The sequence below is a fragment of the Psammomys obesus genome, unplaced genomic scaffold, assembly GCF_907164565.1.
Source record: "Psammomys obesus unplaced genomic scaffold, mPsaObe1.curated_primary_1811, whole genome shotgun sequence".
NCBI lineage: Eukaryota > Metazoa > Chordata > Mammalia > Rodentia > Muridae > Psammomys > Psammomys obesus.
In genome coordinates, this window is record NW_026590062.1 from 17,162,668 (window position 1) to 17,176,758 (window position 14,091).

At 47.3% G+C, this 14,091-nt stretch overlaps 1 protein-coding gene across 2 annotated transcripts in view; it reads left to right on the top strand.

The window, feature by feature from the left end:
- The window catches only part of Adgrd1 (adhesion G protein-coupled receptor D1), a 112,086-nt gene that overhangs the window by 9,804 nt on the left and 88,191 nt on the right, over positions 1-14,091 (top strand). Inside the window, exons 3-6 of one of the 2 annotated variants that reach the window (XM_055606125.1) lie at positions 1,336-1,419; positions 3,945-4,040; positions 5,846-5,968; positions 13,046-13,225. In XM_055606125.1, coding sequence (XP_055462100.1) covers positions 1,336-1,419; positions 3,945-4,040; positions 5,846-5,968; positions 13,046-13,225 — 483 coding nt within the window. The remainder of the gene's footprint in view (positions 1-1,335; positions 1,420-3,944; positions 4,041-5,845; positions 5,969-13,045; positions 13,226-14,091) is intronic. The other variant, XM_055606126.1, reaches the window with a different exon arrangement.

The following is a 14,091-nucleotide window of genomic DNA, read 5'->3' on the forward strand; positions in this document are numbered from 1 at the left end:
CTCCTCCTCCTCCTCCTCCTCCTCCTCCTCCTCCTCCTCCTCCTCCTCCTCCTCCTCTTCCTCCTCCTTCTTGGTTTCTTCTTCTTTACTATGTAGCCCAGGCTGGCCTTGGACACAGAGATCCCTTGTCTCTGCCTCCCAAACTGAGAGTAAAGCCATGTACCACCCCACCCAGCCTTTAGCAGCTTTTGTGTTACGCTCTCATTTTGAACCATCTGAACGTACCCGTGAGGTAGGATATTATTTTTTCTCAGACGCCTGACTGACTTCCAGACCTGTGGTGAATAAATTTCTGATCTAAAATGCCACCTCTATCATAAGCCACTGTCTATATGCAGTGGAGCCACCTCATAGCCTCTCCCACGTGAACATCTGCCGAACCCTCCATGCTTGTCCCCAGCTCCCCTCAAGCCTCTGCCGCCCTCAGCTCTGTAGCTGGGCAGCACTGCCTAGCACTCTGCCCAGCCCTCAACCCATGCCCTCTCCAGTCCCTCTTATTTATTCTTGGCTATGGCTATTTTTGCTTATTTTTAATTTTTCTATTTATGCGTTGGGGTAATGTGTGTGTGTGTGCTCTCATGGAGGACTTTGGGTGTCTTCTTTATTTTTTGAGACAGGGTCGCTCACTGTACCTTGAAGCTCATGTTTTGGCTAACTGCTTGGCCTGTGAGCTCCCACGATCCCTTCTCTGTCTCCCCAACTTACCGAGCATTACTACCACACCTGGTTTTATGTGGGTCTAGGGAGTAGAGCTCAGGTCCTCACACGTGTGTGCCAACAGAGCCATCTCTCCAAGCCTCCAGCAGGAATTTCGCTTCTCTTTACAAACAGGGGAAGGGTGCGCTAGCTTGCAGGTTACTGTTAGAAGACATAGGGAGTGTTTGTCAGGGGCCTCTGTAATGCCCGGCATGACACCGGGGTTAGCAGCTACCCCCTGAAAGCCATTTTAAACCTATTTCCTTCAGTGGTCCAATTATATCAAATGTTGCCTGTAAAGCCACTCCAGGTAACAGCAAGATAATGGGCATTTCTACCTTTCCTCTACAGTAATGGGCAGCTCCTAGCCCTGTACCGACAGACACAGGGCCTTTGTTTTCTTCAATTAGGGAGGTGTCCTTTCCTATTTGTCCTGTTCTACCCAATTAAGAAACTAGCCATTGATTTCTAATTTAAAGTGGTGTTTTTTGTTTAACTGGGAGAGTGTATTGAATTTTCTTAATACCTTTTCAGCCAGCTCCGTGGTCATCATGACAATTTCACTCTTCTTCAATCTCCGAGCGTTCAGGTCACAGCTCCCTGATTGTGATTTAAACTCTTTTGGTCCTCTCTCTGCAGGCTTTGCAGTCTTGGCTTCTGCTTCTCATTACTGGCCATTGGAAAATGTGGACGGGATCCTTGAGCTTCAGGACACAACTGGAGGTAGATGAGGGTGGTGAGGATGTCCATTGGCATGGGGATAGATCTTCCACAGGGCCTGGGGCACCTGGAGAGGGAGAAAGAGTCTCTAGGTGCCCCAGGACATGTTGGAGATGGGGTGATAGTGATGAGGGGGCACTCTGTGGTTCACTGATGGTCACTGCAAAGTGGTTTTTGTTGTTTGTTTTGGTTTTTTTGAGATAAGGTTTCTCTGTGTAGCCTAGCTGTACTGGACTCACTCTGTAGACCAGGCTGGCCTCGAACTCACAGAGACCCACCTGCCTCTGCCTCCCAAGTGCTAGGATTAAAGGCGTGTGCCACTACTGGCTTACAAAGTGTTTTTATAAGAACGTTGATACGTTGTTATGATAGAAGGGCAGTGTTTCCTAAACCCGAATTAATGTAGAACCTTCTGCTAAGGTGAGAGTCTGGGTACGTGTTTGTGGGTGGACAGAGCTGACTTGCCACAACAAGGTGACGTGAGGTGGGTGCTATGGATCACGATGAACTGTGACACACTCTCTTGCTTTAAGGGCACAGAGCAAATGGTCCTCTGTCTACCAACCACTTACCCCCACACCAGCCAACACCCCTAAGGTGATCTTCCCGGTGCCACGTCCACAGGAGGCACCAGGATCTCAGTGCCACTGAACTTAGATGATGACATTGGAGAAGCCCATGACAGTTGTGAGTTTGTTCATTCTAGCAAGGACTCCCTTAAAAAACATTGATTCAGAATGATTTTGGGAAGTCTTCCGCTTTATTTTTAGATATGTGATGCTCTTAAGAATGTCAAATACAGACACACACATGCACACGCCCACGCCCACACTTATACACGCACACACACAATGTCATTGCTCTCTATGTACAGGTTCGCACGTAATGCATTCAAATCTCTGATGGTGGTCAAGCTGTCCACCTCAGATCCCTGATACCCTTCCTCACTGATATGACTTAAAATGGGAAACCTTTGCAGAAGATTCGAAAATGTCTTCCTAAAACTTTGGAGCCCAGAGGCTGGTGAGAGAGCCCAGCGAATAGAGGTACCTGCTTCCAATCTTCAAGATTTGAGTTCGATTTCCAGGACTTACATGGTGAAAGAAGCGAACCCCGCAGACTATCCTCTTACCATAGCTCATGCCCAATGGCACACACAAGCCCCGTTCTCCAAAATAAAAAAAGAGCTGGCGATACAGTCCAGTGGATAAAGGCACTTGTTAAGCTCCACAGCCAGAGCAGTTCAATCTCCTGGACCCCCACGATGAAAGAGGATTCTCCTCTGACCTCTGCATGCCGACTGTGCCATACAAAAGCGCGTCCGCGTCCGTGCACGCGGACAATAGATAAGTGTATGTTTAAAAAAGACAAAATAAAATCAATAAAAATATTTTTAAAAGTTGAAAGTAAACTCAAACAAACAAACGAAATCTCTCCATTCGGCTTCGAGCTGGTCGTGGGCGGGGCCTCTGAGAAGGGCTCAGTCTGATAGGCTGCTCCCCCCTCCTTCGAGGGCCCTGCAAAGCGGTAGGGGGCTCCGGGCCCCTACAGACTGTATGGCAGCCAAGAATTTTCTCTGCTCTGCTGCTGGTGGCAGTACCGGTGCCAGCTGAAGTGTTGGCTCAGGGGGAAACAGCCCATCGGCCTTTGTCAAAATCTAAATCTCTTCTCTGGAAGTCTTGACTTTGAAGCCCCCGAGAGGCAGTCACCTGACCAAGTGGAAAAGTGTTTGGGAACCCAGGGACTCCGGTCCAGGTGGTTTTTTTTTTTTTTTTTTTTTCACTCCTTTCCCCCCTCTGAGCTCACTGCTGCTGATTAAGCAGTAGATTTTGGGTGTTCTGAAGTCCCATAATCACTCAGAAACAGCAGGAAATATGCTGAAATATTCAACTCTTCCTTGTCTGTCCCCACACTGTGCCGTGTGGCGCTGGCGCTGTGGCTTCCTGTGGGAGCCTCGCTGCAGTGTGTGTTGCTGACAAGGGCTGTGTAGTCCTGAGAGCAGCTCCCCAGGATGGAGAGACAGTCTGGGGATCTCTCAGCACCTCTCAAGCCTAGGGACAGCTGCATGGCTCTGGGTGCCACCTCCTGGATATGCAGGCCTTTTCTCTGTGGCCGACCCCTGTGTTGTCTTGTCTGTTGCCATCTCACAGAGCTGTTTTTCACAGTGTTCCTCACTCATTGTTTCTTCATATCACAAGCATTGCTCTTTTTGTTTTCACCGCTTCATAAATGGCTGAGTTCAACTCTACATCTCTCAACTGAGCATCCGTCTGGGAGTGGGAGCCAGAAAATTGAGAGCTTTATCTACTATATAGTGGCCAAAGTCAGCAGTGACCAGACTCAGGGAGCCGTTGGAGCTGGCTGTGGAGTCTGTTGAAGAAACCTGTGGGAAGAAGAGGATATGGGAAGGAGAGGAGGGCCTGGAGGAGGAGGAGCTCTTCCCCCGAGTGCTGGGGTGAGAGATGTGCTGTTTCCATTTGTGTCTCATGTCACTCATGTGTTGTCCTCTCTTTTGTCATTTCACCCAGCGCTGCGAACCCTCAACCTCACTGTGCCTCCCTTCCACAATGCTACCTTTGTCTTTACCAATGACTCTGCCTACTCCAACTTCTCTGCAACCGTAGGTGAGCACCAGGGCTTGGTCCTGCACATTTGGATCCCAGTGAAGCTAAAGGCTGGTGTAATCTGGTTCCGTAGAACTTTCTTGGCTGGTAAAGAAGTGAGTGGCTAGGTGCAAGTGGAGGAAATGAAGAGAGAGCCAGGATGCTGGGAAAAGTCACTCACTCAGGCTTCTGGCTTAGAGAGCCTCCAGATAGCCATGTCTGGAAGGGGTGGAGGCTCTTCCGCTTTGCCAGCTTCTTCTGAATCAGTTCCTTGATCTCAGAACAAAAACAAACTCGGCCCAGATCATTTCTAAAGATTGAAAATGGATTTTTTTTTTCCTTTTTGGAGACAAGTTATATGGAGCCCACGCTTGCCTCAAATTCTCTGTGTAGTCAAGGATGAACCTAAACTATTGCTCCTGCCTCCCCAGCGTCAGGATTCCAGGTGTACTCCACCATGCTTGGCAGAAACTGGGTTTTGGCACAGATTGTGTTCTTTGTGGAGTGGGGCTGGGGGAGGCGCTGTTAACTCTGCCCAGTTCATGGAAACTGCAAATTGATTTTAAAATTAATCCAAAAACTGGTCTTGCAAATATCCCATCAGCATTTCTGCAGCTGCATGATGAAAACTCATTAGGAGCTGTTTTAGAGGACACGCCCACTTGAGTCAGAAGATTGTTGGTTACACCCAGAGCCTGGGAGTCCCTTGAGCTCAGAGCTGAAGGGGCAGCATCGGTGGAGTCGAGCATCTGATGGGTGTTCAGGCTGTGCACACCTCTCTACCTTCCCTCAGCTCTTCACCTGATTTCTCTCTCCACTGTGGGCTGTTTGGCATTTCTAAATGCTTTTACTAAGCACGCAGTCTGGTTCTTGGGCCTGTGCAGTCTGATTCAATTACCTAGTGGCTAGTTATCCACTTAGTGAAGTGATATATAGCTCTCTCATGGCAACCAGTGGGATAAGTAGAACCAGAGTTTAACCACTGGGGCCCCTGGGAAGAGGTCCACAGGACAGGGAGTGTTGCATCTAGTCAGTGATAGGTGTGAGCAGAGTTCCCAGATCCTGAATGCATACTTGGCCAGCAGCCAGAAAGACATGCACCATTCCCTCTCTGTTCTTACACAGGTTGTGGCAATCTTTGCACATGCTCATTCCAGTGCATGGCAAAAGCCCATCACTAATAGTTTTCATAGCCCTCACTTCCCGACCTGTAAAGCACACAATTTACTTTTGCCGTGGGACACACCAGTCACGACACATGACAAAAAAAAGATAGCTGAATGAGCTCTGCTGGAGGCGGCGGTTTGTGGCTCTCCAGGAGCGCTGTTGGCAGGTCCTTCTGGGGCTTTCCAAATGGAGCTGGACATGGCTCTAAACGCTGAGGCTGCACACATGGAGGACCAGGATGCTTCAGTGAGTACCTGGTAGGACCAGCCCGTAACAATGACCTCACATTTAACCATCGAGAGTGTTCCTAGTGGGAGGGACCCTAAAAGCAGGAGTGTGAGTGGCATTTAGAGTTCAACAGTTGAGCAAATATGTCAGTTACAATATTGTTATGTTAAAATATAGGTTACGCTGACCTGACATTAATAGAAGGTAATAATTTATTCCCTAACACTTAAACTTATGAATCATTCACACTCCCACTATCAATAATTAAATATTAGTGAATGTGATTACTATCAGGGAATAATGTGTGACATTAAAAATGTACTATAGAGGAGGATAATGTTTGGCATTCCCTGTAAGTTGCTTGTAAGTCTGACGTGTCTCTAGTCTTCTGGGGGCAATAGGTTGACTGCCATGTCCTTTTACTTTCCTAGATATCATGGAAGGGAAGGTCAACAAAGGCATTTACCTCAAGGAGGAAAAGGGTGTGACGTTCCTTTACTATGGCAGCTACAAATCATCCTGCATTAGCAACCCTGCCCAGTGTGGACCCGAGGGTGAGTTGGGGTGAATAGAATCTGTGAGTGTGTGTGTGTGTGTGTGTGTGTGTGTGTGTGTGTGTGTGTGTTACCAGTAAATGTGCTTATGCTCCAAGGAAGACATGGGGTGGGTTGGGGGGAGAGGTGGCGGTCTTGTTATATCACTCTTTGCCTTACGCCCCTGAGGTGGAGTCTCAGACATCTGAACTCAAGTCCTATGCTTGCTCAATGAAAACCACTGCCTGCTGAATTATGTCCCCAGCCCAAGAGAACAGAGTTCTTATTAACTGCAATGTGAGTGAAAATGTCACATACAAGCTGGAGAAAAGGAGGAGCCGCTCCAGTGCAGGCCTGTCTTGGAAACTGAAAGATAGGACATAGCCTTACAGAGCCGAGAGATTAAAATATTTAACCTTGTAGAAGAACGGGAGCATCCCACTTTAAAACATAGCTGCTGCCATATATGTCACTTGGGCTGGGATGGGGCCCGGCGGTTGTGGGAAGGAAATTGATGGTGTGGCTCTCACAGCGTTATTTCTGGTTCTGGGATGTTGATGACAGGTCAGGCCTGGCACAGCAGGGTGTGCCTGTTAACCCTCAAACCGGGTTCACTTCTTATGTGTCCGCTGAAGGTGGCTGGATGGTAGATGGACCTGCTCCAGCCTGCGGCCTGTGGCTGGAACTCATGACAGGTGTGTCAAAAGAGGAGACAGATCCCACCTCTCCCCTTGGAGTCCCGGCTTCATAAAGATGTATCTGGGGTGCATTTGAATCCTTTGGGGGACATTGTCCTCTGCTAGCTTCATGTCCTTTGCCTCTTTGTCTCTTTGTAACCTATTCATCCAGTCGGTGCTGTCTGCAAGTGTGTAGCTATGGGGCCATCCATCAGAACATCGGCAACATGCCAGTGGACACACCCCAGAAGAAAACAGACTCCTCTCTCAGTAGTCATTAACTGTCCATAGCACCTTATGACTTCATGAGCCCCTTCCCCTCCAATTTGTGTTGGAATGTTTGACTGAAAACAACATTTCCCAGCACTCCTCTCCCATCCTCCAGCTTTTGTATACTTTCTGTCCCCTCTTCTGTGATGGGCCCTATGCCTTGGGAGGGTTGACACAGATGTCTTCTTTAGGGATGAACACTCAATAGTCACATAGTCTTAGCACATTTATGAATCTCTACATTAACCACTGCCCACTGCAAAAAGAAGCTTCTCTGACCAAGGTTGATAGTGGCACTGATCTATGGCTATAAAGATAAATATTTGGAAGGTAGTTTGATCACATGTCCATTTATCAAAGCCAAAATAGTAGGTCCCCCTGTAAGGGCTACGACCTTCCCAGCCACAGGCCTTGATCAAGTTTACGGTACCGGGTATGCATTCTTTCCTGGGAGCAGGCCTCAAATCCAGTTAGAAGCTGAGTGGTTCTGTCGTAACACTGTTGCTGCACTGGGCACATTTTGCATGGCAGACCAGTATTGTGTCATGCAAGATCGAGCAATGAGTAAGACCATTGGTTATTTTTCTTCCTCAATGGGCTGCCTAACACTTTCCAGCTACTAACCAATAGAAAAGTTTCCAGGGAGGTCCTAGCTTGATTTCTTTCTGTCCTGCAACCAACATATGTAGTGCCTTCAGTAATAGGGTCTTCCCATCCGGTTATGGTGGAAAGCCAAGAGCAACAGCAAGAACCTGTGTTGCTTTAGTAGTCTCTGGGGCCTTTCTAACCAATACATAATTTGTGTGTGGGGGGTGGCCATGTCTGACACTGAGATTTTCATTCAAGAATCATCTCTTCTGAGAGCTTCACTGTCCTCTTATTCAGGGCGCTTCTGTTCAAATCCTCCTTAAAAATTATCTATTTCAATTAGCGTACGAAATAGTTGCTTTCCAGAAGTATTCACATATTTTTAGTTTCTGTTAACTCGTTCCCAGTTTTATCTTCTCCCATTGCTCCTGAACGCAATTCCTGCTTGACCCCTAACTCCCCTCCCCCACCCAGTATTTCCCATCTCTGCTCTCATTGCCCATGTGTTCTACCATCCTCTCTTGTACCTTCAGGCCTCTTTCCCTCTCCTTCTCATGGGTCCTTTCTGGCTTCTCTACAGACACTCCAAATTAAACACACAAATCTAAAAATTCAAAGCTAGGATCTGCATATGAGAAAGAACATGAGGCATTATGTCTTTCTATACTGGGGTGACCTCGCTTAGTGTAATATTTTCCAGTTCCACAATTCTCATGTAAATTTCATGATTTCATTCTTTTTTAAAGCAGAATAAAATCCAGTTGCATCAAGGTGCCACCTATCCATTATCCATTCAGCAGGTGATGGACATCTAGAATGGCTCTGTTTTCTGGCTAGTGTATACAGAGAAGCCAGGAACATGGATGTGCAAGTGTCTTGTGATAGGACGTGGAGTCCTATTGAGTATATGCCTAGGGGGCTGTATAATTAGGTCACACGGTAGTCCTATTTTTAGCTTTGTGAGAAACTGTGGAACAACTTTAAAGTCTTGGTGTTTGCTAACATACAGTTTGAGCTGGTTCCCAGTTCATATAACCATCAAAACACATTAGGCTGGGCTCTCTCTCCTTCTTTCAAGACAAGACAGGAATGCATCCCACACCTGATTTTATGCAGTGCTAAGATCAAACTCAGGGCTTCATGCATGCTAGGCCCACATTCTTGCATAGACTGAACTGGGAGTATTGGCCTCAGGGAGCCGGCAGTGCTGCTTCTGGTTCTGTCTGCTTCACTTCATGGAGCGCCCACGTGGGGAGGCTCAGAGTAAGAAGGGCCTCTCAGAGGATCTGGGCATCTGTCTACCTGGAGACCCGGGCCTCTGTTCCACACTCACTTTGCTTGGTAAGTGCCTCTGTCTCAGATCTCCTGTTCCTGTGTGGCAGCTCCTCCATAGGACTTGGTGATTGATGGTGATAGACAATAGACTATTGTCACCTCTAGTGTCTGGCACTGTGGGGGACTCTGTCTGGACCACCCCTGGCTCTCTGAGACCTTTACAGTGTTCCCCACAAGATAGTATCGGTAGAACATTTACTGAGCAGGTGCAGCTGGTCTGGCCACCTCAGTGATGCTTCTAACTCAGTGCATCTCCGACCAGGGGCTGTAGAAAGATTAGGATTTATCAGTGCTAACAGGAGCAAAATATGGAACCAATGTGCTGGGTTGTGCTCATTTCTCTCCCCTTCAGACTTCCTTCTCTGTGCTGATATGAGCTTTTGACAGGTGCTCTTGTGGGCACATTGTGAATCTTTCCACACCGTGGAGACACAGAATGATACTTCGGTGATGGTTTCTACAGACAGGAGTCATTACTTTGCAGGCTGACTGAGCTAAAATGAGTGGCTTTTCTGGCAGAGTTCATGGCCCACTTTCTCCTTGTCCCGGTTCAACACTTTACTGAATTTTTAATTTTTATTTTTATTACCTAACACCTTATTGAATTTTTTATTTTTATTTCTCTTCCTGGGCAGAGGCACATTTGGCAGAGACAGCATCATTTTTAGTTGAGTGAAAGGATTTTTTTTAAGCAGCATTTTTTTTTTTTCAGGGAGGGGTGGGGTGGGGTGGGGTGGGGTGGGGGATGGGGGAGGAGCGGAGAAATGACTTTCATGAATCCTGCTGGGGATACATTTCACAACAAAAATTTCACAATGTGCCCATCTTCTTTTCCATATGAAACTGGTTGTTTCTGAGTGCAGTGAAGTGGACGGGGGCGGGGCAGGGGCAGGGTGCCAGCTGAGCCTGATAGAGGAAGGATGGGGGGAGAGATCTAAGTCCCCTCTTCCACACATAGCTGGGATGACCCAGACCTCAGCCACACCCTCCAGGCTCTGTGCCTGCCTCTCAGCATCATCCTATCCTGGCGGCTGAGGTCTCCCAGGACCTTTGCTTTCCTCAGCAGCCAAAGGATGCCCCTCAGACCTGGATTCTACCCAGAGCTCCCAGAGACCTAGAGAGATCAGGCACCCTCCTAGTGTTTGGAGGTTCTTCTTAAAAAAACAAAACAAAACATAGTTTTGAGCCAGGTATAGTGACATATTAATTACGGCATTTGGGAGGCAGAGGCAGGTGGATCTCTGAGTTTGAGGCCAGCCTGGTCTACATAGCAAGTTCCGGAACAGCCAGAGCTACAAAGAGAGACCTGGTCTCAACAAACAAACAAACAAACACACTTATCTCTCTCTCTCTCTCTCTCTCTCTCTCTCTCTCTCTCTATATATATATATATATATATATATATATATATTTAGAGATAATATACCTAATCTACCTATATCTGTCTATTTATAACTACCTATATATCTATATATCTAATATCTATATAGATAGAGCTATCTATATCTATCTCTATCTAATATATCTATAGATCTAGATATACTAGGCAGAGAGATAGATATTTAATTTTTTATTTTCAGTTTTGGGGATTAGTGTCATGGCCAGCACACTGGGCAAGTGCTGGACTACTAATTTACACCTTTAACTTTCTCTTTACTTTTTATTGAGAGATGGGATTCCCACTACGTTGCCTAGGATTGTCTTGAACTCACTATGTAGCTCAGGCTAGCCCTGAGCTCATGATCCTTCTGACTCAGCCTCCCAAGTACCTGAGAGGACAGATCTGCCCCACCATGCTTGACTGGCTTTCATTTAATTTTTCCATTTTTCATGTGCATGTATGTATGCATGTATGTTTACACGTATGCATGTATGTTTACACGTTGGTATCAGGAATCTTCTTCAGTGACTCTTCCACTTTATTTCTTGAGGCGAGGTCTCTCAGTCAAACCCAGAGCTTAAGGAGAGGGTTTGTCTTGCTAGTCAGCTTGCTCTTGGGGACTCTCCGCCTTGGTGCTCTGAGGATGGGATGATAGTTGGCTGCACGGCCAGGCATTTATGTGGGTTAATAGGGATCCATATTCCAGAAGTCACACTTGCCTGGCAAATGCTTTAAGGACCGAGCCATCTCCTGGCTCTTCATCTTCATTTCTGATCCACACGGAGCATTTAGGCATTCTTTCGGGTACTGCATGTCACATCGACACGTATGTGGTGAGGGCTACGCAGAGCAGGGCAATTCGAAACCTGTCATCCCAAACATTTGTCGTTCACTTGTCATTTTGTGGGAGCATTCAAAAGTCTTCAGTCTCCTCTTGGATAGAAAAAATAAAATAAAATGGAGAAATTACAAGCCAAGGCTAGAAAACATGTGCCACATCCCCTATGCTCGTGTTTGTCATATGGAGACTTCAATACCGGAAGGCATGAGGCAGAACGATTGTCACAAGACCTTCAAAAGACTCTAACAAACCAACCCATAAGGCCTTGCAGCAAAGATGGCTGGTGATGAGACACCAATTTACATACCAGAGACAGGTGCCTTCTAAGCCTCTGTACGTGACCGAATTTGGTGATAACATCTAAAGTGAATTTGGTGTCATTTATATAAATAAGGCCAGGGCAAATGTCCCCGTACCTCTCTCCCTCCTCCCCCTTGAGCCCTGATTCATGGTTGCTTGTTATGATTAACCCTGCAGGGAGGACAGCTTGGCTCACTGGAACTCTCACATCCCTGGCCAGGTGGGCGGAGCCAGACCATTGCTTTATTTCTTTCACACACAGAGTCCAACAGGTGCCTAGCTTAACATACACATGCACACACAAACACACACGTACAGTGCACACATCTGGGGAGGGAAATGAGCAGGGGTTACTCAAAGCAGAAAAGCTATGGTGTCATCTCAGGGAGGCCTGTAACCCGTGGGGACCTCCATCCAGGTCTGTGCCTTGACGGACCTGAAAGGTGGGCCCAGACCCGCCTGTGTGCATGCCAGACACTCTTGCCTGGCTGACTGGTTATATTTTCTCTGCATCTGTGACCTGACTCATTCACAATGATGTTTGTAGCAGAGGCCACACAGTCCCACATGGTAGAAACACCCTCACCCCATCATGGGGTCTGGGTTTCACACTTATTATGACAAAAAGCAATTCAGGATAATTTATTTTATTTTTTTAATTTTAGCTCAAAATTTCATGTTGTAACCCATCTTGTAAGGAAGTCAAAGCAGAAGGAACTTATAAAACTACCCCTCACATCACATCCACAGTGAAGAGCAGGGAGAGAATGAACATGTGCTGTTCTCAGCCGGTTTTCTTTTATGCATTCCAGAACCCAAACCTAGGGAATGGTGTTGCCCACAGTGGGCTGGCTCGGTCTTCTCACACCAATCAGAGCAAGCAAGACAATCCACCACAGGCATGTCCATAGCCCAACCTCTTCTAGACAACCCTGTATCAAGACACTTTTCCTAGGTGATTATAAGTTGTATCAAACTGCTGGGTGAAACTAGCCATCACCTGAACCCATACTGGGCCCTGCAAAACATGGTAGCTGCTCTTTTCTCTGCCTACCTCACACCTTCATCCACAGGCAGTTAGCAGCCAACGCCTTCTGGACCTTGAAAATCAGCTTCCCTTTTCACAGGAACAGCCTCCCCTCTCCCCCCGGAACATATTCTGAAATATATACAATTTAAGATATGTCAAAAAAAAATTAGCTGCAAGTTCTGTTTGGAATGTTCCTTCAAAACTTTGAAGCAAACCATATGACTCAGAAATAGGGGGTTGTTTAGGATGTGACGCCAGGCAGACATAAAAATGACAGTGTGAAAGTGTATTTACGGATGTGGGAGGACATTCCGGAGGCAGTCAATCTTTAAGAGGATGCCGTGTGTAACCGGAATGAATGAAGCAGTTCCTTCCTTTGTAAAATCATTGTCAGGATCTGGCTGAGTAGGTAGGGCTGGAGACTGTGGCGATGGGGTTCACATTTGCACACGCAGTCAGCCAGCTTGTGTCGGTACCTAACCTCCGTCAGTCACTAACCCAGTGGCCTCAGTCACCTCTTCTGTGTCCTGGGAATGGGAGCAAGGCTTTGCACTATTTGAAAGGAGATGATGGCTTGGGTCACACTCTTGGGAAGGTACCTGGCTCTCATGGGATATTCCCGTGGCATTTCACGTCTCTGAAGCACTAGCTGATGAATGCATGCTTCTCTCTTCAGGAGTGACATTTTCGTTTTTCTGGAAGACTCAAGGAGAGCAGTCCCGACCAGCCCCCTATGCTTACGGGGGACAGGTTGTCTCTGATGGGTTCAAAGTCTGCTCTAGCGGTGGAAAGGGCTCGGTGGAGCTGTACACTCGGGATAATTCCATGACATGGAAGGCCACCTTCAACCCTCCAGGTGAGTGTAGCACCAACTGGAGTTTCCATTCCCTTTGGGAATGATGGGATACTAAAAGAGTCTTTGTGGCACAGGGCTCCTTCCTGCCAGCAGCTTGAGAAGGTACCAGGAAAGCAAGAAGAGTGCCTGTCATACAGTGACCTCTTGCCAAGGTCAAATCCTAGGTGGTAGACTGACTGTGAGCTCACAGTGTGTGGTGGCTGTGTGGGGTTGGTTTTCTGCATAATGGAGGTGACACAGAAGATGCCCAGTCATTGGCTGGGACCAAGTGGAAACTATGTGCTGAAGACAGACCATGGTTAAGTCCTCCTGTCCCCACACCATTTGGCGATGTGGCCTTGAAGCTGCTCACAGCATAGTACAAAAAGTTCTGAGGAAGACAGGCTGTTAATCAGGAAGCAGGCTGTAAGGTAGGCGGAGAGTGGGGTCCTGTGTGGCCTTGATTAAGGATGCACCTTTAGAACCAGCGGGAGCGGACAGGGGTGCCAAGGGGCTGAGTTTCAGAGTAGGTGGAGAAGCTCCGATGATCTGTGGTATGGAGTTCATTAACTGAGCTGGAGGCTGGGCACCTGAAACCAGTGGCCACAAAGGGTAGTACAAGATACCAGAGGTGGAAGGTAACCAGGGTTGCACAGGGGTTTTCTGTGACATGCAAGGAGGACCTGGATAGAAACTAGCCAGGGCAGAGGCAGGGGTTCTCCATTTTAAGCCTCTAGAACAGCCCATTCTCAACCTATGGGTCGAGATCCCCTTTGGGGTAGCATATCAGATATCCTGCTTATCAGATATTTACATTGTGATTCATAACAGTAGCAAAATTACAGTTATAAAGTAGCAAAGAAATAATTGTGCGTGTGGATAGGTCA